This window comes from Ovis canadensis, chromosome 18, assembly GCF_042477335.2.
Source record: "Ovis canadensis isolate MfBH-ARS-UI-01 breed Bighorn chromosome 18, ARS-UI_OviCan_v2, whole genome shotgun sequence".
In the NCBI taxonomy this organism is placed as follows: Eukaryota; Metazoa; Chordata; class Mammalia; order Artiodactyla; family Bovidae; genus Ovis; species Ovis canadensis.
In genome coordinates this window covers 25,139,500-25,167,231 of record NC_091262.1, presented here as the reverse complement: position 1 = coordinate 25,167,231, position 27,732 = coordinate 25,139,500, and the positions used below count along the sequence as shown (strand labels likewise).

At 39.7% G+C, this 27,732-nt stretch overlaps 1 protein-coding gene across 25 annotated transcripts in view; it reads left to right on the top strand.

The window, feature by feature from the left end:
- Positions 1-27,732, top strand: part of MCTP2 (multiple C2 and transmembrane domain containing 2) — a 270,449-nt gene that overhangs the window by 205,204 nt on the left and 37,513 nt on the right. For all 25 annotated transcript variants that reach the window (XR_011250196.1, XR_011250197.1, XR_011250198.1 and 22 more), the window contains 2 exons: positions 22,440-22,562; positions 25,911-25,952. Coding sequence is in view for 22 of the 25 variants with exons in the window: in XM_069558923.1 (XP_069415024.1) it covers positions 22,440-22,562; positions 25,911-25,952 (165 nt within the window). In the remaining 3 variants the exon portion in view is untranslated. The remainder of the gene's footprint in view (positions 1-22,439; positions 22,563-25,910; positions 25,953-27,732) is intronic.

Genomic DNA, 27,732 nt, shown 5'->3' with positions numbered 1-27,732 from the left:
TCTAAGTTTTATTGGTTAGAAAGGCCGTGCTGTGAAAGTGTGACTTTAATTGATTTTTCAGGGCAAACAGGTGGCGATGGTTTAGACATGCCCTAGCCTCAATGCCACTCCTAATTTGGAGTGGTGCATATAATAGCTTTATTAAAATAAACAATCTCCTGGCTTCGCTTTTACCTGAACATCTGCCTCTTGGATTTTAAAGGGCCTCGTAAAATAGTTTCACTCTGCGCTTAAATGGATCCGATCCTAAAAAAGCTTGAGGAAGACTTATTTTCTATTCGTGTCATTAAACTTATTATTTTTTGTTTGAAAGGAAAAACATTGAAATTCACACGGCATCTTTAAATAGGATCATGCTTGTTTTAGGAATATGGGTGCTTGTTTTGGGCACAGTCGCTTCCATGATGCGACAGATTTTAAATGTAAGAGGCCAAAAATTGAACTTGTACTTGCTGGGCTTTGATTGAGCCATTGTTTTGGTGGGCAGAAGCTTGTTTGAGTGTGAGTGGTACGTGTGTATGTATGAGTGTGTGTGTATATGTATGAGTGTGTGTGTGTATGTATGAGTGTGTGTGTGTATGTATGAGTGTGTGTGTGTGTATGTTTGAGGGTGTGTATGTGCACATATGAGTGTGTATGTACGTATGTGTGTGTGTATGTATGAGGGTGTGTGTATGTATGAGGGTGTGTGTGTATGTATGAGTGTGTGTGTGTATGTATGAGTGTGTGTGTGTATGTATGAGTGTGTGTGTGTGATGAGGGTGTGTGTGTGTGGACATACATGCTGCTGAAAGACCATATTTTAGGTTTCTTCCCAGTTTATAGTGATGCCCAGTGTTGACAGAAATCTGTTTGGATTAAAATAAACTCAGGACTCCTGAGAGCATTTTTAAGGAAAAGGAAGATCCAAACTTGGCATCCTTTTTATTGTTAGTGGCTCTGAAACAAGCACAATTTTCTTTTTGATTAAGCAAATAGGTAGTTGATCCGAGTAATGGGAGACCATCCAAGACATTCTTACTCCATTCCCTAAAGGAATTGTCCTTTGCTATGAAGAGCATCGCTCACTAATCCCTGTTGGAGGCTTTCCGAATTAAGGCACCTTAGTCTATTTTAAGCACATTGAACACGTACAGAGCTATTGCAGGCTTAATGTGAATGTATTGCAACCCTGATTCATTTTAGTGCCAGAAATAAAGCTGCAAGTGGAGGAACTTAATACAGTGAACTGCTTTATTCCATCACTGTGCTAATGCTAATTAGATACACTAGCTTTATTACCTGGAGCATTTTTCCTGTATTCATTCTGATCCAATCTTTCTATGAATATGAAGGAATAAGTCTTCAGCGTTCAGTTGAAGTTTTTAGTCACAATTACAGCTTGATGTTCATCTGAGCAAAGTCAGTGAACACTTGTAGAGAATGCTTTGTCTACTTAGCGTACAATTAGAGCCCCATTGGACTTCTCCCACCGAGGGTGCCCACAGTGCCAATAATTACGCCTCTGAAATGAGCGAGACACTTATCGGTACATTTAATATAATTTTTTCTTGACCTCCTTGAAATGCCCAGATTTATGGGGAATAAATAAATGTGTCATGGTTTTTTTTCCTCCCTCCATTTAATCAGAGCAGATATTTTGCTGATGGCTTTGAAAGATGTGTTTACCAAAATCAGACTTTCTACTGCTCAATTACCAGCTTTGGCAAAAACCCATAATGAGGAATTTATTATCTGGTTCTAGATATTATGATCATTATGGAATTATCATTCTAGGGGTAAAAGCCAATAGCTACAGCACATTACATGTTTTTTTTTCTTTCATTTAACTTAGCGCTTTTCTATTTTTAAAACTAGTTGTCTGCCTTTGTGAGTAGCGTGGGGATTTTTATTAGGCTATGGGTACTTGTTTGACTTGTTCCCATTTATGTAGAATCATCAAGAAATGTAAAGTGTAGAGTAGCTGGTAACATGATGGGATTTTTATAAATACTTTATATTTAAAAGAGGGGAAAGATGATGTATTTAGTGAGAAACATGTGCATAAGTGCAAGTTAGAATTATTTTTTTTCATGTTTTCAAAAAATCCCATTACACAGTCAAGAGGGGAAAATGAATGTTAACAAAAACTCTCTATCTAGAAAAATACAGTCTAAAAGTCTTTAATTCATATTTAATATTAGTATTATGTGGGCTTTCTATGTAGAGATGTCCTCTTAAATCAGAATGGAATAAGTTACATTCTTCATAGAAATATTCAGTTAATGTAATGTGACATTGGCAGTTTGGAAATTACAAGCATTGTTTATTTAAACAGTTATAGAGGATAATAAAAGCAAGAAACACATGATACAGATATTTTTCTACAAAAGTATTGAGAATAAACTTCCCCTTGTGATTATTCTTACCTAAATCTAGAGTTAATTGATGGAGTTTTGTCACTAAGATTAGACAAGATAAGATACCCAGTTTTTCTCCCAATGAACTGACCAGATCGTGTATGTCTTGTAGAAATAAATGCAACACCAAACAAGTACCAAAAATGGTATATTCCAATGCCCAAGAAAACAGGCAGTTAATCAGTGTTGATCTGGTAAACTTCCTTGGTGTATTGGGCTTCCCTGGGGGCACAGCACTGAAGAATCTGTCCGTGATGCAGGAGACGCATGTTTGATCCCTGGATCAGAAAGATCCCCTGAAGGAGGGCTTGACCACCTACTCTAGTATTTTTGCCTGGGAAATCACATGGACGGAGGAATGTAGTGGGCTATAGTCCATAGGGTCGCAAGAGTCAGACACAGCTTAGTGACTCCACCATAACCACCACCTATGTGCATTACGGTAAGCTAAGCCTGACGTAGAAGTCCAGGTTGAAATACAAAGGCTTATTAGAGGACAGAGGAGAAAACTGAGGGTCTGAGCAGGAAAGGACATTTTGAGGTTTGCCAAAGTCGTTCTTCTTTGCTTGGTGCTATCTTCCTCTTACGTCTTTCTAGGTGGAGACTAGGCTGGGAAGAAGACTAGGCTGGGAAGAGCACATTCTCTCCTAGACCACTGCTTCCTTCCAAAGATGTAGAACTGTTTTTCTGGTCAGTCTATCAAAAAATCTTTCCCTAGGTGTGTTCACATCTCTTACATTTTACTACTTTATTAGTTTTCTACTACTACAAGTCACCATACACCTGAGTGGCTTAAGACAACACAAATTTATTATCTTCCTCTTCTGGATGGAGGTCAGAAACCTACATGGTCTCACTGCACTAAAATCAAATGTTGGAGAGGCTGTGTTCCATTCTGGGAAGAATATGTTCTGCTTGCTTTTCCAGCTTCTAGAGGCTGCCCTTGGCTCATACCTTCTCCCATCGTTAGATGCAGCAAGGGCACAAGGTTCAGTCCTTACATGGCAGCACTCTGACCTTGCTTCTGCCCTCACGTCATTTCCTGAATTTTTTTCTGCCTCCATCTTCCACTTTTAAGGACTCTCTGATTATATTAGATTCAACCAAATAATTCATGATGATATCCCTGTGTTAATGTCAGATGATCAGCAGTCTTAACTCCATCAGTAATCTTCATTCCCCTTTGCAGTATAACACAGTCACAGGATCTGGGGAATAGGATGTGGATATCTTTGGGGTACCATTTTTCTGCGTATTACAACCTGTTATGACTGTCTTCTATTCATGTTGCTTTCTTGTAGATAAGGGTTTCTGAAGCAAGTACTGGTTCCTTGCATAGAAATTAATTTAGCATATGTTTGGGAGGAGGGAGGAAGAGTTTATATATTATGGAATTTTAATCTGAGATTGGCTGGGAGGATTGTAGTTACAAATATACAGAAGTCACATGTGATTAGTAGCTTGAAAGATTGTTGGTGTTTCTGACTTGCTCAGTCTATTTCCCTGTGACTGATAGTGTATAGCTGGGGGTAGCAGGTGGGGTCAGACATCTAGTAGGAAACTGTGTCCCTCTCCACACAGCAGATCTTGGGTATCAGAACCCCAGCAGAGAGAGGAATAGATGGGCTAAGGGGACGAGGAGTGACTTAAAGGTCTGTCTATGACTCAGAAGTGATTCCTGGTAAGTGAATGTTACTGGGCGTAAGATCCATGGCATTTCCATACCTGATTCCCTGCAGTGAATCAAAGTCTAATCCATGTTTAAAAATGAAAGTGGCTCAGTCATGTCTGACTCTTTGTGACCCCAGGGACTCAATAGTTTACTTTTTCCAGGGGATCTTCCCAACCCAGCGATTGAACCGAGGTCTCCTGCATTGCAGGCTAATTCTTTACCAGCTTAGCCACGAGGGAATCCAGGTTTAAAGAACCGAAACAGGCTATATTCTTTGTATAACAACACCCTTCATCATCCCAGAACAGGGATTTTGCCCATTTGCCTTGGCCATTTCTGTTCATAGAATTTTTCTGTTTCTCATTTCCTTACCCTGTTCCCATCAGTGTTACCCTGAGGACGGCCAGTGCATAAAGAAGCCTTCTGTAGTGCAGGAGATCCGGGAGAGCCAGGTTCAATCCCTGGTTCAGGAAGGTTGCCTGGAGGAGGAGATGGCCACCCACTCCAGTATTCTTGCCTGGAAAATTCGATGGACAGAGAAACCTGGCAGGGTATCGTCCATGGGGTTGCAGAGAGTCAGACACGACTGAGCACGTGGCACACACATAAACGTTTCCATAATTAAGGACACTTCCCTACTAAAACGATCTAGTTAAGTATTTGGTCTTAATATTCTCTTTAAAAATCTGTTAACAAATTCCCATTTAATTTAGGATCACATCTTCAACTTACTACCGTGACACACAGGTCTTTCCACAAACTGGCCTATGTTTTCCTTCTCAGTGCCTTGTTCTCTGTGTCTCAAGGAAAGTTCTAGCATCATGAAAAGCTCATTTGTATTACCCCTTAATGTGCACACACCCCCAGCTGTAGCCCTGGCAACCACTTACCAATCATCATAATTTTGTCATTTCTCGACTGTCATACAGAAGGAATCTTATATTAGGTAACCTTCGCAGATGCATTTTCCCCGTTCCTTATGATGGCTTTCAGATCCGTCCAAGTTGCATGCATTAGTAGTTCACTCCTAGCTTGAGTTTTTGAAAAATCCGAGCACCGGGTAACATCAAACTTAATCCTAATCTCACATGAAAACAGCTGTAGTTGGAAAAGAGTTGCAGTCTGAGCGTACCCTGGTCGCCACCACTCCTTCTGGTCTGACACCCGGGCTTCCTGTACCCTGACCCCTGTGGGCACCTGGGTCTGTAACCCTGGGCAGAGCTTCGGCACTTCAGTCATGTCTGACTCTTGTGACCCCGTGGACTGTAGCTGCCAGGCTCCTCTGTCCATGGGATTTTCCAGGCAAGAACACTGGAGTGGGAGCCGTTTCCTAGTCCAGGGGATCTTCCTGACCCCGCATCTCTTGCACCTCCTGTATTGGCAGGCAGGTCCTTCACCGCCGCACCACCCCGGAAGCCCCCTTGTTTACCTCCACCCAGCTTAAAGAATGAAAGCTCTTACTGCTTTAGAAGTCTGCTGCTTCATGCTTCAGGATCAGCCTCCGCCTCTTTACTCCTGAATCCTTCTTGCTTTATCCCCAGAAGTAATAGTGGCCCTCAATGTTGTGTCATTTACTCATTGTGATTTTACCACCTTTGCATCTATCTTTGAACAGTGTAATTCAATTTTGTCTGCTTTTTTAAGACTTTATAAAGGAATCATGTAATACTTCTAGGTCTTTCTCTGTAACTTGCAAATCAGTTCACTCACTTTCTGACCTGCATCCATGTGGTCAATATGTGACCTTCAAGTATTTTCATTCTATATGATATTTAACTTGATACCTAAGTTATTTACCCATTCTACTCTAGAAGCACATTTGAATTGCTTGCAGGCTTGGTTGGGAGTTTTGATTGGTTGGTTGCTAGTATTTTGGCTGCTAAGAAAAGTGTTTTTGCAAACATTGGACATTTCATCTGGTGGACATGTGCCATGGTTCAGAGCAGTGGCCCCCAGGATGTGGTGCTGGAAGGGCAGAGACACCATCACCTAGGAACTTTGATGAAGTGAATTTCTGGGCCCCTACCCCAAACCTGCTGAACCAGGAACTTAGGGTAGAGTCCAGAGATTTATTCTGTCTACACCAGTCCTCTGGCATTTTTCCTGCATGCCAAAGTTTGAAACCCACTGTTCCTAAGTTTATACCTAGGAATGAATATGCATATTATCTGATATATGCATTCCGCTTAATTCGTTGCTGCCAGCCATTTCCCAGGTTACTGAACCATCAGCATCCAATAAAACTTATCAATGCTCTGCATCTTAGAAAACTCTTAACATGCTGTAATTTCAAAATCGTGTCAGTCTGATGAGTTAAGTCACACTTTGGTGTGATTTTAATTCCCATTTCCTTCATTACTAATAATATTTATACGTTTGGGGACTTTTTCTCCTTTTGACTAATTTTCTCCTCCCTCTTACCTTTTTTATTGATTTGTAGAAGTGTTTTATATAATCTAGATAGAAATTGTAATAGAAATATCTTCTCCAATTTTGTGGCTTGTTTTTTTCCCCACTGTGTTTTTTGATGAACAAAATTCTTATATTTAATGTCAAATTTATTAATTAGTTTTGATATGGCTTGGGCATTTTATGTTATTACTGAGGGATTGTTCCCAGCCTAAAAGTCATCAAGATGCTCTTTACATTATTTATGGTTTTACTTTTTATATTAAATTTTTAAATCTGCTGTTAAGTAGATTTCATTTTTGTATTCTGGGTACCAACTGATCCAGTACCATTTCTTAAATATTCTGCTTTTCCTCAGAGACCTACAATTCCACAAGATCATAAATCAGGTCACCTTATACAGGTGGACCTGTCTATTCCATTCATTGGTCTCTTGTGTACACCTGTACCAGTGTTACACAGCATCATTTGAATTTAGCATTGTCCTTCCCAATTTGTTTTTGCTCTTCAAGAATGCCTAGGCTCTTCCTGATATTTTGCTTGTCCACATAACAGAATTGACATGTTGTGTTTCATAGAAACAAAGAACCAGACCAAACCAATATAGAAAATTAAGTCAGAATCACAATTATTGAGTTAGCTTTCAAAATCACACCATTGAAAAAGAACAGCAAAAGGAAGCCAAATTAACTAGAAGTAAAAATAAGAGAAAAATCACTGAAGTAGAATATATGTGTAAATGGAAAGGAATAACAGAGACTTTCCTGGCAGTCCAGTGGATAAGACACCACGCTTTCCACTGCAGTGGACACAGGTTCAACCCCTGGTTGAGGAATCTGTATGGCTAAAATAAAATAAATAACAATTAAAAGCTGTCTCTCAAAAACTAACAAAACAAGTTACTCTTTTCTGAGAGTTCTCAATGTACAAAGATTACACAAAATAAATAACAGCAGGCATTGAAGGGGAGATATTTCAAATGAGGCAGAGATTATACACAAAGAGGATATTATGAAGTTTTATGCTTAAAATGATGAAGCATGTATGAACAAGGTGAAACTTATAGAGCAGTGTATCCAAATGACTGAAAGATAATAAGAACTTGAATAGTCCTGTATCCACTAAATAATTCGATCAGTGGTTTAATGTCACCAGAAAACAAAACATAGGCCCTGGAAACTGTAAAGACAAGGTTTTTCTACACATTCAAGGAGCAGATAAATCCTATATTATACAGATTCTTTACAGTTGTCTTTTGGCTGTTATCTTTTCTGGTGAAAAATCAGTTACCATTTGGATTGTTGTTCATTGCAGAGTAAATGTGATTTTTTTTTTTTAAACCTCTCTATCTGCCTTTCCACTTTCTTTTGGTCATGAATTATGTGCAGTTTTACTATGGACTGCCTGCATGTGATTTCTCCCCTCCTTCATCCTATTTGAGGTTCTTTAAATCTACAACTTCACAGCTTATATGTTAGATTTTTAGAAATTCTAATTCAATATCATTTATAGCTTTTTTCTGTTTCTCTCTTATCTCTTTCTGGACTCCCAAGTTTTTACCTATAAATTAAACCTTTATAAATGTGCCATATATCTTTTTTGCTGTATTTTATTATCATGTTTATATCTGCTTTAAGTATAGGTATTTTCTACTGATACTCCAAATCACAAATGCTCTCTTTTCTGCTCTGCTATTAAATTCATTTAGCAAGGTTTCATTTTACTTATCTTTAAAAAAATGTGTTTTTTTGGTTTCCATTGGACTCTATTTTATAGATAACAGTTCTCTGCTGATATTCTCCGTAGTTTTTTAAAATCCATTTTCATGCATGTATTAGTATGGTACATATATTCATATATGAATATCCATCTATATAGTTGCATGTGCTATGCTGTGCTTAGTCACTCAGTCATGTCTGACTCTTTGCAACACTATGGACTGTATAACCCACCAGGCTCCTCTGTCCATGGGGATTCTCCAGACAAGAATACTAGAGTAGGTTGCCATGCCCTCCTCCAGGGGATATTCCCAACGCAGAGACTGAACCCAGGTCTCCCACATTGCGGGCAGACTCTTTACCATCTGATCCACCAGGGAAGCCCATATATATTACAAATAATGGTACAAATACATACATATTAATCATGGCTATTTTAAAATATAAATCTGGTAACTCTAACTCTAAATTAGCTTTTTGTTCTCATTGTCCATTTTTCACTTGATTTTTGGTCATTGCTTTTTTAATCTTGATCATTGTAAATTGTTTTTTTAATCAAATACTGGATAAAATTTATTAAAACACTTTAGAGGATATGGAATGTATTATTTTCCACCAAAGAGAATACAGAGAAGGGAATAAGGATCTAGCAAATCAGAATCATCCAATTAGGGATTGTAATGATGACCCAAGGTAGGATTTCAAGCATCTTGAGGACTGGCTTATTCTGGTTTTATCCCTTTGCTTAGTGCATAGTCCTTCAGGATCTTAATAAAATCCTGTAGTGTTTACTAGACCCCTTCTTTTCTAAGAGTCCTTAACCTCCAGTTTTTATTCCCCAACTCAGTGAGATTGCCAAAAACTTTTGGTTCTCATATTCTGCTTGGCCTCAGTTTTCCATCCTAAGCACACGTGCTGCTGCTGCTGCTGCTGCTGCTGCTGCTGAGTTGCTTCAGTTGTGTCCAACTCTGTGTGACCCCATAGACTACAGCGCACCAGGCTCCCCCATCCCTGGGATTCTCCAGGCAAGAACACTGGAGTGGGTTGCCATTTCCTTCTCCAGTGCATGAAAGTGAAAAGTGAAAGTGAAGTTGCTCAGTCGTATCCAACTCTTCGCGACCCCATGGACTGCAGCCTACCAGGCTCCTCTGCCCATGGGATTTTCCAGGCAAGAGTACTGGAGTGGGGTGCCATTGCCTTCTCCGAAGCACACGTGATAGAAACAGTAAATTTCTCATGAAGACATGCATTCGAATGTCAGGCTTGAATCTCTGCTCTTCCTTTTGTTCCTCAAGTTCTGGCTGCCATAGTTCCCTTGCACCCCAGTTTTTGCCTCCCTAGATTATTAAGATCGAAGCATGCTCTAAACTGCTCCTGTGTGCTATGTCTTAGACAGTGAATTGGCAAAAATAAAATGTGACAAAAACTCTATAAAGAAGTCAAAGCAGTGGCCAACTAAGACGTACCTTACTACATTTGCCTGTTACCCTTGATCTTGTCCCCTCAGATCCTGGATGCCTTTGTTCCCCTCGGAATGTCTTCAAACAGAGTCTGTATAGATTATTGAGTTCTCACAGTTGTTTGGTAGGGGGAGGGGTTTCCATTTGTTTTTGGTGGGTGATATTGTTTTATGCAGAAAGAATGAGACAAAGCTCAGCTCCATACTGAAAAGCTGGTTTACACGTTGTCTTAACATGTAGGCTTAACAACAAGGGTGTTTTAGAATTTTTTAAAATCAACCCATACCTTTCCCAGTTTATGGACATTTGCTGTCCGCATTTTAAATTGTTTCAGCACACCTACATTAGACCTTTCTAATAAGTCCATGTTTATTTAGATTGGTATGCACATTTACTATTGCTTTTGAGCACATACATTCTCACATTCAGCCTTTTGATATCAGGAACGGTTTTCCTTTGTCTTTGAAATAAATCTGTTATATGTACTTTCATGAGTGAATCTTCAGGTAATAAGCACTGCTGGCTCATGCTTTTTCTGAAAAAGTCTCTGCTTTACTCTTAAGACAATTTGCTAGGTACAAGTTTTTGAATTGGAAAGCTGAAAGTGTATATATGTTAAGTTTTTCTGCTCTCTTGTTTTGCTTGTTGCATTGAGATATAGTCACTTATATTACTTTTTCGTCACAGGTAAATTGTCTTTTCTCTCTAGCTGCTTGTAAATGTTTCTACTTTTTTCCCCAAGTATTTTTCAGTTCTACCGTGATATTTTTAAGCCCTAATACCTCTTAATTTATCCTGCTGCTGCTGCTAAGTCATTTCAGTCGTGTCCGACTCTGTGCGACCCCATAGACAGCAGCCCACCAGGCTCTCCCGTCCCTGGGATTCTCCAGGCAAGAACACCGGAGTGGGTTGCCATTTCCTTCTCCAATGCATGAAAGTGAAAAGTGAAAGTGAAGTCACTCAGTCGTGTCTGACTCTTGGTGACCCCATGGACTGCAGCCTACCAGGCTCCTTCATCCATGGGATTTTCCAGGCAAGAGTACTGGAGTGGGGTGCCATTGCCTTCAAGGATTTATTTGGATCTTCCCATTTGATATATTTCAACAATTCTGGAAAATCCTCGGCGTTTTATCTTCATATATTGCTTTCCTGTCCTCTCATTAATTCTTTGCCCCTTCAGCACCCATCAGATGTTGTCTTAGACCTTCTTTGACCACTCATACTTCTGTATTTTTGTTTCTGTCCTATACATTCTGAAGAGCTTCTTTGGAATTATTTCTCAGTCCAATAATTTTCCTTTCTGTTAGTTCTCTTCTGTTTTTAACCTGTTAGTTAATAACAACCCTTGTGTTTATATTTTCTCGTCTTCACTTCATGTTGTTTCTCAGCGAAAATGCAGCCCAGTTTCCATGATCCATTTTTTAAACCATCTTATTTGTGTATTGGCTGTGCTGGGTCTTCATTGTCTGTGCAGGCTTTTCTGTTAGTTGCAGAGAGCAGACACTCTCTAGTTGTGGTGCGTGGGCTTCGCGTTGCGGTGGCTCCTCTCACTCCAGGGCACACGGGCTTCAGTAGTTGCCACACGTGGTGAGTAGTGGACGCCTCCAGGGCCCGAGAGCGCAGGCTCAGTGATTGCGGCATGTGGTCAGTAGTGGACGCTTCCGGGGCCTGAGAGCGCACGCTCAGTGATTGCGGCATGTGGTCGGTAGTGGACGCCTCCGGGGCCCGAGAGCGCGGGCTCAGTGATTGCGGCATGTGGTCAGCAGTGGACGCCTCCGGGGCCTGAGAGCGCAGGCTCAGTAATTGCATCACGTGGTCAGTAGTGGACGCCCCGGCCGGAGCGCACAGGCCTAGTAGTTGCGACACATGGGCTTAGTTTTTCCGAGGCACGTGGGGTCTTTCCACATCAGGGATCGAACTTGTGTCACCCTGCATTGGCCGGTGGATTCTTTACCATTGAGCCACCAGAGAAGCCCTCCATGGTCCATTTTAAAAATAATCTCCTTGCCGTCTCTACCTTCATTATACCTGATTAGCAAAACCTCAGGTAAGCGTGGATAGAGGAAAACAGCCAGTACCTCCTGACTGTTACATTTCTTTGAGCGGTTATCCTCTCGAGTATTTTATGACTCCTGCCCCACTTTTCTGATACCTTCTCCCTGTCGTCACTCAGATCATGACCGTGGTTGACACATACCCATTTACTGCTGTCTTGCCCCTGCCATGCCTACCTCTCCGCCTACCTACATCTGTGCCTGTTATCTCCTGCTCTCTGTCCTGTAACTATGAATCACTGAATTGTTGCTTCTTATGACCAACTCTCTGCCCATATACTGGATCACACCACTACCCAGTGATTCAAAAATATTGTTCCAGCTCTTCTTTCTTCTGCCTCCTACACCATCATTTTTTTTTTCTCCCTCTCTCCCCTGGTCCCTGCTACATCCTCTTCCACCCTGTTTCTCTGCTCTTACTTATTAGACTGTGTGAGCTTTTAGTTGTAGCATGCAGTATTGTTGATCTTTGTTGTGGCATGCATGATATATTTTTTTAGTTACAGCACGCATGATCTTGTAGCCAGCGGGATCTTTGGTTTCAGCGTTTGGGATCCAGTTCCCTGACCAGGAATCGAACGCAGGTCCCCTGCATTAGGAGTGCAGGGTCTTAGCCACTAGACCACCAGGGAAGTCCCTCTCTGCTATCCTTTATAACAAACTCTTTCATAGAGTTGTCTCTAATCACAGTTCTCTATTCTTTCTTAAACTCACTTTTATCTGATTTTTGTTTTATCACTCTCGTCAACTGCTCGTTTCAAATCACCAGGGACCGGTTTCCAGTGACCATATTATTTAGAAATTTATTGTTAAGTATTGGACTTCCCCAGTGGCTCAACAGTAAAGTGTCTGTCTATCAATGCGGGAGACCTGGGTTCAATCCCTGGCTTGGGAAGATTCCCTGGAGAAGGAAATGGCAACCCACTCCAGTATTCTTGCCTAGAAAATCCCATGGACAGAGGAGCCTGCAGGCTCCTCTGTCCATGGGGTCCCAAAGAGTCGGGCACGACTGAGCGATTTCACTTCACTCACTCACTCATAAGTGTCTAAGTGTTAGTCACGACTCTGTGTGACCCCATGGACTGTAGTCCCTCAGGCTCCTCTGTCCATGGGATTCTTGAGGCAAGAATACTGGAGTGGTTTGCCTGCCCTCCTCCAGAGGATCTTACTGAGCCAGGGATCCAACATGGATCTCCTGCACTGCAGGCAGAGTCTTCACCCTCTGAGCCGCCTGTTCTTGCCCTCCTCTTTAAAGACCTCTGTTTATCTTGTTTCCTAGGACAGCACAGTCTCCTACACTATCTCTTTTGCCCTGACTGCTCCTCAGTATCCTTTTCTGATTCCTTTTAATCCTCTCCAACTCGTAAATGTGTACTTTCCTAGGGATCACTATGCTTCTGAGCCATTTCTCTCAATGATTATTTCCTGGTTAAAATTACCCAGTCTGAAACCTTTAAACACCATCTGGATGCTGATAATATGCAAACTTATGTCTCTAGCATTAGCCTTTTGTCTGAACTCCAAACCTTCTATCCATTGTCTACTCTCTGTCTCCACCCAGATGTCTAATAGGTGCCTCAGACCCTGCTTCTCCGAACCTGCTCTTCCGACAGACTTCTATCTCCATTAATGAACCCTTCCAGGCTTCCAGTTTGTCAAGCCCCACAATTTAGCATTATCCTTGATGATTCCATTTTTGTCTTCTCATTCAGATTGTCTGAAAATCCTCTGGGTCTACTTTCTAAATAGAGTAACATGGCCACTTTTCACTGATTGCACTGCTACCAGCCTGGTCCTAAGCCACAGTTAACTTTAACCTGGATCATTGCAATAGCTTTCTAAATGAAACCTGTGCTTCCGCCCTGTATCTTTGTGGTATGTTCTTGTGATGTACCAGAGTGATATTTGAATCACTCCAGAATCTCAGAGGTGTATGTACAACTTTCTGAGAAACTGTCATGTAATATTCCACATTTTTTGGAATCAAATATTTTGCCAATTTTTATTGAGGTGTTTTCATACCAAGTTGTAGTAACTTTTATATATTCCAGATACATATTCTCTTTCAGTACATGTATAGAAAATATTTTCTCCCATTTTGTGACTTTTTTCATTTCTTAACAGTGTCTTCCAAAGAGAAAACAAAGAATAACTTTAATAATTTTTTTCACTTATTTACATTATTTTGTTCTGCTTTTTGTGCCCTAAGAAATCTTTGACTTACCCCTCCTTATGCTAGAGGTTTTTCTCATAATTTTTTCCTAGATGTTTTGAAGTTTTAGTGTTTAGTTTTAGATACTATGATTTATTTAGAGTTAATTTTTGTCTGGTAAGGAATAGTGATTTTTGTTTTCCATATATATATTCAGTCATTTCAGGGCCATTTGTTGAAAAACTCTCATTTCTCCCATTGAATTACCTTGGCAATGTTTTATTATTTTATTTTTTTACTAGAGTATAATTGCTTTACAATTTGTGTTAGTTTCTATTGTACAACAAAGTAAATCAGCTATATCTATATATAGCTGATTATAGCTATATATATATAGCTGTCCCTCTTGGACCTCCCTCCCACCCGCACCCTGGCACCCCCATCCCACCACTTTGCTCATCACAGAGAGCCGAGATGAGCTCCTTCTGTATGCAGCAGCTCCCCACTAGCTGCCTCTTGTATGCACGGTGGTGTGTAAATGTCAGGGCGACTCTTGCAGTTTATCCCACCCCCACCTTCCCCTTGTGTGTGCACAAGTCCCTTCTCTCTGTCTGTGTCTCTGTTCCTGCCCTGCAAGTAGGTTCATCAGTGCCGTTTCCCTAGACTCCATATGTATGCATAAATATGCGATATTTGTTTTTCTCTTTCTGGCTTCACTCTGTATGACAGACTCTAGGTTCATGCACATCACGATAAATGACCCAGTTTTGTTTCTTTTTATGACTGAGTTATACTCAGTTGTATATATGTACAGCTTTTTTATCTGTTCCTCTGTTGATAGACATTTAGGTAGCTTCCATGTCCCGGTTATTGTAAACAGTGCTGCAGTGAACACTGGAAACATTGGGGTACGTGTATCTTTTTGAATGGGCAGTGTTTTTAGAAATAATTATATATTGATATATGTAGATTGTATTTTCTGTTCCATTACTGTATCAATTTATAATAAACTCTGTTAGCTTTATTTTTTTAATTGCTTGACTATTGTGTCATTTAATATTCCCATATATAATATTCAGAAGCAGCTTGTCAATTTCTTCGAAATTGGGATTGCTTGCTTCTGTGGATCAGTTTGTGGAGAACTATCATATTAACAATATTGAGTCTTAAAATTCATGAACTCGTGGCATTTCTGTGCATTTCTTTAGGTGTCCTATAATGTTCCTCAGTAATACTTTATAATTTCCAGTGTAGTGGTCTTCCTCTCATTTTGTGTATTTTATTTCATTGTATTTTATGGATTTTGGTTCTACTGTAAGTGAAAAATCTTGTTTTATTTTTCAGATTTTTGCTTCTTGTATTAAAAATATAATTGATTTTTAAAAAGTAACTTTATGCTCTCTGACTGCTGCATTTAATTGTTATTTTTAGCATTTGCTTTGTAGATTCCATCACATTTTCTATGTAAAAATCAGGTCATCTATAAAGAGTGATGGTTTTGCTTTTATCCTTTCTGATACTTAGGTCTTTTACTTCATATATTTTCCTTTATTACAGTGGCTAGAACATATAATTCAGTACTGAATAGGATAGTGAGAGCGGATGCCCTTGCCTTGTTCCTAATTTTAGAAGGAAACGGTGCAGTTATCCTCATCATAGAATCATTTTGTCTGTTCTGTAACTTGGTCTAAGTGGAATTATATAGTCTGTGCTCTTTTTTGTATAAGACTTCTTTCACTCAGTGCGTTTTTGAGACATATTAATATGGCTCCATGCCTAAGTGTTTTCTTCTTAGTATGTATTTTTAAAAATCAGCTTCTCAAAGCATAATTTATATACAACAAACTGTTGCCAAATATGATCAAACACTGTAACTATAAGATTTTTGTTAAGTGTCCTTCCTCAGGTCAAGATAATTTTTCTTGTATTCATTGTTAGTTAATAGTGTTGAATTTTTTGTCAGTTTTTTCCCACATCTATTGAAATAATTAAATGTTTTTTCTCCTTTATTCTGTTAATGTGGTGGATTTTATTTGTTTTTAATGTGAAATCAATCTTACATTCTTGGGCCATATTCTCCTTGGTTACCCTATAGTATATGTTTTTTATGTATTTTTTGATTTGATTTGTTATTATTTTCTTAAGGATTCTTGCATCTTTGTTCCTGTTGCATGTTCACCCATAATTTATTTTGTCATAATGGCTTTGTCAGGGTTTCATATCAGGGTAAAACCGGCTTCATTAAATTAATTGTGAAATATCCCCTCCAGTATAATGTTCTTTCTTCTTTGAATGTTTGATAGAATTCAACAGTGAAAGCATTTAATTTTGAATATATCTTGATGGAGACATTTGCTCCATTTTGTTCGGTATGTTTCAGAACACTTTCCCTTGTTTAAGAGGTAAGACTTTTTTTTTCCTTTGCCACAGAGATGTTCATTCTATTCTCATCTCTGCCTTTTATGCTTGCAGTATTCCAGCTTGCAGTTATTCCAGTAACATTCAATGTAATTATTGATGTATTGAAATTTGGTTACTGTTTTATTATTTTGTATTTGTCTGCTGTGTTTCTTGGCCTTCCCTAGTGGCTCAGTGGTAAAGAATCCACCTGCATTGCAGGAGATGTGGGTTTGATCCCTGGAGAAGGAAATACCAACTCACTCCAGTGTTCTTGCCTGGGAAATCCCATGGACCAAAGAACCTAGTGGGCTACAGTCCATGGGGTTGCAGAAGAGTCGACACGACTTAGCAACTAAAACAATGTATTACCATTTATTTCTTGATTTGATTTGCTATATTTTCATAAGGATTCTTTCATCTTTGTTCTGTTGCATATTTGCCTATAATTTATTTTGTCTTAATGGTTTTGTCAGTGTTTCATATCAGGGTACAGCTGGCTTCATAAAATTATTTGTGAAACATTCCCTCCAATAGAATGGTCTACATTTCTTATTCCTGTTTCCATCTTCTCATCTTTTAGAATTCTGTTTTAATTCATCTGTTGACTTTTTATCTATTCTCTGTTCTTTGGTGATTGTTCTAGAGAGTAAATACATGTGTGCAAGTATGTTTGAGTGTGTGTGTGTGTATGCAATTTCCACTTAGCTTTTGACACCCAATTTGGGATTAAAATTTTATCATTTCACCTAAAACATAGAAATATTGCAACTCATCTAACTCCATCTGTCCACCTATCCCTACCCTCCTTTTTATTTCAGTTTTCATATGTCTTGTATTACATCTAAATACAGTATAAACACCACCGGGATGCTATAAGCATAGCTTTAATCATATGAGTTCTAAAGGAAATAAAAGAAAAACCTGTCTTGTGTATTTACCTATGTGTCTACCATTTCTAATATTCTTCATTTCTTCCTGAAGTTTGAGTTCCATTAGGGTTCATTTCCCTTATTCTAAAGAAATCCTTTAGCTTTTATTGTTGTTCACATATGCTGGTGAAAGATTATTTTAATTTTCACTTATCTGAATCTTTATTTCACCTTCACTCCTGAAAGATATTGTCATTGGATATAGAATCCTGGGTTGACAATTTTGCTTTTGCTTTTACCTAACACTTTAAAATTGCTGTTGTACTTCTCCTTGCCTCCATGGTTTCTGATGTGAAATCCATGAACATTCAAATTGTTAAGTTCATGTACATAAGGTGTCATTTATCTTTAGTTGGTATCAGAATTTCATTAGTTTTGTTTTTCAGAACTGTGATTATGATAAATATATACACGCATGCTAAGTCACTTCAGTCTTGTCTGCCTCTGTGGGACCCTGTGGACTATAGTCGCCCAGGCTCCTCTGTCCATGGGATTCTCCAGGCGAGAATACTGGAGTGGGTTGCCATGCCCTCCTCCAGGGGATCTTCCTGACCCAGCGATCAAACCTGCATACTCTTAAATCTCCTGCACTGGCAGGCAGGTTCTTTACCAAAGAGCTATGGCAAACAGTTCTTTCACCTGCCAATGCAAGAGGTGCAGGTTTGATCCCTGGGTCAGGAAGATCCTCTGGAGAAGGGGATGGCTACCCACTTCAGTTTTCTTGCCTGGAGAATTCCATCGAAAGAGGAGCCTGGTGGGCTACATTCCATGGGGTTGCAAAGAGTCAGACACAACTGAGCAACTAATATATGTATATTAATATATAATATGTATATATACATATGTATATTTATTTGCCTAAGCCTGATTTTCTTTGAATTTATTCTACTGGAAGTTCTCTAGGAAGTGTTCAACCATTAGTTATTTACATATATCTCTAACTTCCCTCTTTTTCTGAGATTCTGAATATCTGTATTAGAACTTTTGAAATTATTCAATGAGCAGTAATAGTCCATTCATTTATTTCCATACTATTTTCTCTCTTTCACATAAGGTGATTTCTTTTGATATCTCTTCAAGTTCCTTAAGTTTTTCTTTTTAATTCTGATCCTGAACATACTTACTGATTTTTTTTTTTTAGTTTGAGATGTTGATTTTTTAGTTGGACAATTTTCCCTTTTATTATTTTGTGCATTTATTTACTAACTTATTTATTATGATGTCATTTTCCTTCATCTCACTGAGCATATTTTTAATAGGTGGTCTGAAGTTCTTGCTGATAATTTTAACATGTACATTACCTTGAACTTGACATCTGTTGATGGCCTGCTCCTTGATAATGATTCCATTCTCCTGACTCTTTGTATGTCAAGTGATGTTGAACTGTATGTTAGACATTAAGAGGGTTATGTGGTGAAAACACTAAATTATCCTACATTGTTTCAGATAAGGTTGATTTTGTTTTTTAAGAAAGCGTTTACTTCTGTTAGACTCAAACTGAACATTCAGTCACACCTGCTATGAGTGGCAGCTTTGGTCCCAGTTCAGAGGCCTTTGAGTCTGGTCCATGTGTGTGATAGAGACTATAGCAGAGTTCACATACAGAATTTGGCCTTCTCCTTTGCTTTCTCCCTTCTGGTGTGCTTGTATGTTCTCTGGTGGCCCTGACTGTCACTGACTCCTTTGCCTACATCCTTCGTAGGCATTTAGAAAACGGGCAGATTTTTCTATTGAGTTTTAACCAACTGGTGCCATCTCTGTGTCTTCAACTCTCCCTGAGTGAAAGATGTAAAAATTATTCATGTGACCCCATGCAGATCTGAGTTCTTTGTCCAAGGTTTCAACTACTCTGAAAAATTTATTAACTTTGTTTCATACTCTCAAATACTTTGTCTCCCCTCCAGTCCTAAAGGGTTTCTGTTTTTGCTAGATGATGTTGTTAAGGAATTTAATCCATCATTAGAGAAGTAAAAATTACCCATTGATTTTAAAAATGTTTCTAAAGGTACTAGTTTCTCACTCTTAAAGAATTTCAAGTCCTTTGAATGTGATATTTAAATGACTCTTTTTTTTGTAAAACACTTTCTGGGCTTACTTACCAATACCTGGGAAGACAAATATGATAAATGAGGTGTTTGTCTAACACAGCCATCCCTCTAGTTTCAGTTCATGTAAAAGTAATTGTGTTGAAGACGTTATATAAATAGTTGATAATGAAGAAAATAAAAATATATTGTTTCCTATTTTTTTCTCAATAGTTTTAGGTCAGCCTCTTTTTACTTGAAATTATATTATGCAATTTGAAAGAACAATAAAATTCTACTTATCCAATAGATAGACATTAAGAAATAGTAACCCTTTAGAATATAATTAAAACCTCTAATCTTAAAAGAACTTTAAGAACAGGGAAAGGGAAATAGGTAACAATGAAGAAAATTACTAGTTTTACATAGTAGAGAAATTGCTGTACTATTTTCTCAACTTTTCTGTGTTGTTCATAATAAAACAGAATAATGACAAGAAAAGAAAAAGAAACCTTTAAATACCTAGAAAATTAGAGGAATATATATATTATGAAATAATAAAGTTGTTAAAGCCCATCCAGGTAATAGACTGGAAGGTATCAGTAATGTATTTCAAAAATTCTATACTTACTCAATAAAAAATGCCTAGCGGTTTAGCACTAAAAGAAAATATAAATAACATATGGATTGGGACGCTAAAGGAAAATGTCATAATTTACAGTTTATAGGATTTTACATACCAGATCTCCAAAATGATGTATTTTCAATTCCCTACAAGTAATAATAGGGCTCAGAAATACTGTGAAAAACATATAAATCAGTGTTCCTGTAACTAAAAGTAAGTAACCAACTAAAGAATATAAATTTGAAAATCATCCCATTCATAATAGTATCAAGACTCTTAAATTACTTTCCAAAAAATAATAAGACATATGCAAAATCATTATGTAAAAAAGATGAAGTCCTGAGTATATGGAGAAATAAACATTCCTTATAATTCAGAAGGTCAATATCAGGATGTCAGTTCTCTTCAAATTGATAAGTATGTTAAAGGCTCTTCCAATAAAATTTCACCAAGAATTTTGTAGAATGTTACAAACTGATTTTTAAATCCGTGTGGAAGGATACAGTCAAAGAACAAGCCGAGATAATTTTGAAAGTGAAATAATATCGACTTATGCTCTCAGATACCATCTGATTACTGAAAGTGAAAACGTTAGTCACTGAGTTGTGTCCAACTCTTTGCGACCCCATGAACTGTAGCCCACAGGGCTCCTCTGTCCATGGGATTCACCAGGCAAGACTCCTGGAGTGGTCCTGGTGAAAGAACAGTAATGTAATTCAGTAGAAGGGATTAGAGGGTCTATAGGGCTTCCCTTGTAGCTCAGTCGGTAAAGAATGTGCCTACAGTACGGAGACCCGGGTTCGATCCCTGGGTCGAGAAGATCCCTTGGAGAAGGAAATGGCAACCCACTCCATTATCCTTGCCTGGAAAATCTCATGGACACAGGAGCCTGGTGGGCTGCAGTCCATGGGGTCGCAAAGAGTCGGGCATGACTGAGCAACTAACACTTACTTAGAGGGTCTGTAGACAACAGTCATATGGGAAGCTGATGTGTGACAGGGAATGTAGAACCAGTGAGCAAAGCAGGGATCCCTTCAGTAATCCAATCCTAAAAGTTGACTATACTCTATATCTTGTAATAACCTATAAGGAAGAAGACTCTGGAAAATATATATATATATGTATATTACGGAATCACTTTGCCATATACCTGAAACTAATACAGCATTGTAAATCAGCTATGAGGATGAAGTTCAAATTGGGTGCTTGTTTCCAACTACAAACCAAGAGACGGAACATACACACACTCTCACACGCTTATCTTTTGCAAGAAGAGACAAGAAATCACTTTATCACCTCATGGTACCATAGATTTCTTAAGTAGAACACTGAATAGTAAAGGCAAAAATCCTCAAGTTGAAGGTTAATATATTTGACTGCATTAAAAAAAAAAATAAAACCACTGTTTCATCCTAAGTCTTCATTGATAAGAGAATATAATGGAAAAACTGCAAAACATTCATTGTAATGGGGTACCATATACCATGTGAAATGAATGTACTTGATTTATATATACCATCAACAGATCTATAAAAGGCAGTATTAAAAAGTTCCAGAATGATCTCAAAATTTTGACACTGTTTATTTCTAACAGAATGCTTAGGTCTCCTCAAGTGGTAAAGATTCACACTGATCATCATTTTCTTGTGGCCATCTACCCTCAAAATTGGAAGATTTTAAGATTTTTATGAATAAACAACAATGTCATACTGTATAACTCAGAGAACTATATTCAATATTCTGTGACAAATCATAAGGGAACAGAATATGGAAAAAGAATATATGTGTGTATAACTGAGGCATTTTGTTGTACAGAAGAAATTAATATTACATTGTAAATCAGCTATGTTTCAATCAAATTTTTAAAAAAAATTTAAAGAGACTTCAGAAAACTAAAGTTTTTATCCAAAGTATTTGAATTTTTCCACACTGGCAGCCTGCTTGAAAAGGAATCATTCCCTCTGGGGCTTCCTGGTGGCAGTGGTAATAAAGAATCCACCTGCCAATGGAGGAGATACAAGAGACAGGGGTTAGATCCAGGGGTTGGGAAGATCCCCTGGAGGAGGAAATGGCAACCCATTCCAGAATTCTTGCCTGGGTAATCCCATGGACAGAGGAGCCTGGCAGGCTACAGTCCATGGAGCCGCAAAGAGTGGGACACAACTGAGCCACTGAGCACAGCACACGACCCTGGTTCAGATAAATCTCACTCTTGGTAAAATTTGGCCTGTATCCTCTTGGTGACCTTTGGATTTTCCATGCTGTGTACTTTGCCTATGTTCTGGTATGCCAAATCCAGCAGCAAAAAACTTAATGAGGTTGGTAGAGTAATGAGGTTTCCAAATATGGGAACTCTATTCCAGAGTGTGATAGGCCGGCTCATTTCTCCGCCTTCCTTATTCTGCTACTAGTTCTAAAACTGTGCTAATGATCGTGTGTGTGTGTGTGTGTGTGTGTGTGTGTGTGTGTGTATTTTAATTGACTTGGAACTATACAGAGAGTCCTGGGTTTGATCTCCTTAAGTCAGTGAGTAGGAGCTGAGGATTGTTCCCATATTATTTCTGCAAGAAATCATTTGCTCTTTGTCTTCCAATCAGGTGTTTCTAGTCGCTGTCTGGAATTTTGAACTCTACATGATCCCTCTGGCTTTATTGCTGCTCTTTGTCTACAATTCCATCGGACCCACGAGAGGGAAGGTGGGCAGCATCCAGGACAGCCAGGTGAGAACAGGTTCCAATAATTCTGACATTTGATTAGAAAAGAAAATGTGTTAGCAGTAAACCACCGCCACCAAAGCATGACCCGATCTGCCACGTTTGAGACTGGAGGAGCAACACTGCTCGTGTGTTCACGGTACAGGGAAGATATTCATCATGTGTAATCTAGAGTCTTCCTTCTAGAGCATCTGTGTTCCTGTGTCTGGGCCTGCCTCCTTAGCATGAGTGAGCCATCTGGTTTTTCGTCAGCATTTCCAGGCAGGCGGCACCTGTCTGGGTGTCCATCTGGTTCTCCATAGAGTTCCTGGGAATAAGAGTCTCCACTTCCCAGGTGGTACTAGTGGTAAAGAACCCACCTGCCAACGCAGGAGACATAAATGAAGCAGGCTTGATCCCCGGGTCGTAAAGATATCCTGGAGGAGGGCATGGCAACCCACTCCAGTATTCTTGCCTAGAAAATCCCATGGACAAAGGAGCCTGGTGGGCTACAGTCCACAGGGTTGCAGAGTTGGACATGACTGAATCGGCTTAGCACGCACACATGCAGAACAAGCTTTTGGTGGCTTCTTGAGTTCCTTCAGGGAAACACAAGTGGAAGGTGTCTCAGACCTCTCCAGATAGTTCTCCTGTGCAATATTCTCTAGCCTAAGGCGTCAGGGGATCCGCTGAGGCTGGCTCGCTTCTAGGAAAGTCAGAGAGTGGGTGGGCATGGGCCCCCCTCTGTGCTCAAGTGCCCAGGTTTTTCCTGCAGTTCTCAAGCTCACTGTGGTGTTAAAGGAAACACAGGCAGGGCCTCTTCTCCATGACATTCCCCCGCATCTACTTTTCTTACTTTTTCTCCGTCTCTCCCTCCCTTACCCCTCTTATTCTAGCCCATACAATCTTTTTCTGCTCTATATTAGAAGGAACTTGTATGTGTAGACTTGCTTTGTGATATAAGCTTGTTATTGCAGGTTCAAGAACCAAGTTTTCAAAACAAGTCAAAGATCTTGGGACTTGGTAACATCCTTTAGAAAAAAATGACCTCCGTGTTGGGTTTTCTAAGACTCAAAAGCTGACCATCTTCACCCATTTTTCCTTATAATATTCTGATTATTGGAAAATAATTGTCTCTGAAATAACGGATATTTAAGGCATGTTTCTGGTTTCATTTGGGGTGGTGGGAAATGAGTGTAAAACACAGAGTAAAACATCAGACAAACTCAAAATTCTGTTTGGTGTTTGATCGTTGTAGTTCAGTCAGCATGTGCTTGTATCAATAATGAGGCGCCTGAAGATGCTAGAACCAACTAACAAATAAATAGCCTTAACATACAAGTTTATGTAAAGATTAAGTTTCATGGAGCTACAAATGAAGAAGCTTTTTACAGAGAAACATCTGTTGTAAAAGTGCTGTGTCAACTAACATTTTTATAATTTTAGTCGTTTCCAGCTATATATATGATGTACCTGTTTATAGCATGCGTGTGTGTGTGTGTGTGTGTGTGTGTGTGTGTGTATTTGTAGGCAGGTATGGACTTTCCTCATGGCTCAGATAGTAAAGAATCTACCTGCAGTGTGAGAGTCCCAGGTTTGATCCCTGGGTCAGGAAGATCCTTTGGAGGAGGAAATGGCAATCCACTCCAGGATTCTTGCCTAGAAAATTCCATGGACAGAGGAGCCTGGTGGGCTACAGTCCGTGGGGTCGCAAAAGAGTCAGACACCACTGAGTGACTACACTTCCACTTTGACACATCTGTATGGGCTTCCCAGATGGTGCTATTGGTAAAGAACCCACCTGCCAATGCAGGAGACATAAGAGACCTGGGTTCAGTCCCTGGATTGGGAAGATCCCCTGGAGGAGGGCACATAACCCACCCCAGTATTCTTGCCTAGAGAATCCCATGGACAGAGGAGTCTGGCAAGCTACAGTCCTTGTGTGTGTGTGTGTACATAAATATGGGTACATAAGTGTTCTTGTGTGTATATGTGTGTATATGTGTGTGTGTGTGTGTGTGAAACCTTTTTTTATTTACTAAACATTTTGTAATTCATTATCTATTTTAAACTTGGTAACATAACCCTGAAGGAGTCAAGAACTACTATTTTCATTTCATGCTTGATGCAACTAAGGTTCAGAGTGGCAGAGTGATTTTTGCCCAAAGTCACACAGCAAAACAGTGCTGGATCAAGGTCTCCGGCTGAAGACTTTGTCTCAGATGAAGACGTCTGACTCCTAATTACAGAGTTCTTTCCCCCCATAGCAGGTTTTCATTGTATTCATTTTTATCCTTTGTTATCCATTTGCTCTCATGGAACATGTTTATTGAATAGGTTAGTTCTCCAGTATCAGTAAGCATTCCACAGACTGCTTGGTGACGTTTGTAGGAATTCTAGGAGGTAATTCGGTACCAGCCCTGCCTGAAGAAATTGCTCAGTGGTTTATGGAGGACAGCAGAGTACTGATACTTCAGAGTTACTCCCTTGTACAAGCAAGATGTTGACCATTCTTTTTTCTGTTGAGACAATGGCAGCTAACTTGGTATGCCTGAGCTTTGCAAGGTTAAGTAGAAAGGTAAGTGTTTACAGTGAAAATAGACCTGAGCTTTCTGATATACCCAGCGTTCTTTCAGAGCTCCCAAATCATTGGATTGTGTACCAACACATGTTAGCTTTTAAATGTAGCAGTAATATGATTCAAATGTACCCATTAACTAGCCAGGATTTCAAAACGAATTTGGGCAAGCCTCCATGTGCAGCGCTGCTAGTGCTGTGCCCCCAGAACTAAAGGCAGGCCCCCCCTTTAGCCCAGATCTGAACCTGGAGTTTCCTTCCCTCATCTGCGCCACCCCCCCAACTCCAGAGCCCAAGGAAAACAATAATACTGTATAGAAACCTGTATCTTATTCTTGAGATTGATTACATTCAGACTAATGCATTTTCTACTGTCTAATGTTTTGGTAATGGCCCCAGAGGAAAAGTGCAGTCATTATAGCAATGAGCCCAGCACAAACGGAGTATGGTGTTCTCAGCCTTAACCCAGCAGCTGGTTCATTTGTCAAGAATAAGAACAAAACTGTTTACAGAAGGTAGAACTCGGCAATGTGGTTTTTAAGGCTGGCTGCTTTCAAAGGGCACTCGCCTAATAGCTTTATTTATAGTTAACAGTTTTATGTAGATTATGCATATCGTTTACAGTCTTATTTCAGCATCCTTTAACTTTAAAAGGGTCCTTTTTTAAGAGGGTACAATGTGTTTCAAAAAGACAAGTATTTCAGTGATGTAGGAAAACTTGAAGCCTGGGTATGCATGTGTTTGTACTTGGTCATTTCGGTTGATGTTTTATTTACACATTGTGGGTTTTCCTTGTAGGAGAGCCCTGATGTGGATGAGGAGGACGATGAAGATGACAAGGTGGGTGTACTCCAGAAAGGGCAAGAAACGCAGCATGAATGCTAGATGGCATTCTAGCCGGCTGAGCCAAGCTCTGTTGTACCGTTTTACTACTGCAGGGTAACCAATATAGTGATCGAATTCTCATAATGGGTAAAAGTTATCTCTTTTCAAGTTTTAAGTGAAGATGAAAAGAGGTGCAATACAAGGAATAACTGAAATGTTGACCAGGAGGCCTGTCATTTGAGGCAAAGTTTAGCCTTTCCCTTGGTGGATGAAAGGTAGATGAAAGGTAGTCCAGGAAGTCAGAAGTAAATCACGTGCAGTCGCTGTTCCTTGAGGCTCACGTCTGCACTCTGCGGGATGGGTCACCTGCCTCAGAATCTGTCACCTGCCCAGCTGTTGCTGGCATCGTTTTCGGCTCTACGTCTGGGTACATCTGTCCTTTCTCTCCTCCTGGGAGAATCTCTCAAATCTGCTGCTTTGTTGTCATTACGCTTTCAGACAAACCTTCTGGAATAAAACGGAAAAAAAAACAAGTAAAATGCCAAATGAGATGCTACTGGGTTCACAGTCGCCCAGTCCCCTAGATCTTGTAGGTCTGCAGGGCTCTGGGCGATATGACAGGAGAGGAGAGAGGCAAGAGAGGGAAAGGGAAAAGTTAAGGGTCTGATATAAAATGTGCAGGAAACAGAAATGAATTCAAAAACACCAAGTTCAAGACACAGACAGCCTTAAAATCCATCGAGCGAGCAAGATGGTTTTGCCCATTTGAAGGAAGTTGGGCAGATTACAAAGTAAATCTTATTTGTCATGCTAAAATGATCATTAAGAGCAAACTAATAAAGTGTGACTTTTTAAAAAGAGAATCGGGACCCTTTCAAGAATGAAAGTCCCATGACGCAACTTTCTTCTTGATGAACTGACGTGAGTGGCTTCTGAGTGATGTAAATCCTTGAACATTAAGAATAGTCAAAGCTGGGTACTTCCCTGGTAGCTCAGTGGTGAAGAATCTGCCTGCCAACACTGGGTTCAATCCCTGGTCCAGGAATGTTCCGCATGTTTCAGAGCACCTAAGTCCACGTGCTGCAACTACTGAGCCTGCTCTCTGGAGCCTGTGCTTTGCAGCAAGTGAAGCCACCGCAGTGAAGACTCAGTGCAGCCAGAAATAAATGTTATTTCAAAAAGTAGCCACAGCTAAATTAATGTGCCTTAGGAGACATGTTTCACTAAAGGAGACACAGTTCAGTTCAGTCGCTCAGTCGTGTCTGACTCTTTGCGACCCCATGGACTGTAAGCACACCAGGCCTCCCTGTCCATCACCAACTCCAGGAGCTTGTTCAAACTCATGTCCATCGCGTCGGTGATACCATCCAACCATCTCATCCTCTGTCGTCCCCTTTTCGTCCTGCCTTCAATCTTTAATGAAATTACTTTAAAGCTACACAAAGAGTAATCATCAACTTTATTAACCAAAGGTTGGGAGTGAGGAATATCTCTTTCTCTCTGGCCAAGTCTGTATAAACAAGGCACCTAGGAACGAAGACATCACCCACCCTAGAGAGTTCATTGTGACTGTGGGGCTTTATCCCCTCTAAGAAGAAATCCAACAAGAAGGTGAGGAATGAAAGAGTGGGTTGAATAAACAGGAAGGCAATAAAGTCATCCATAAAGGGATTCCAAGCTCCCAACGCAGGGGCCCCAGGTTCAATCCCTGGTCAGGGGACTAGATCCCACATGCCACATCTCAGAGTTTGTATGTGCTGCAACTAAAGATCTCACCTGCTGCAGTGAAGATCAG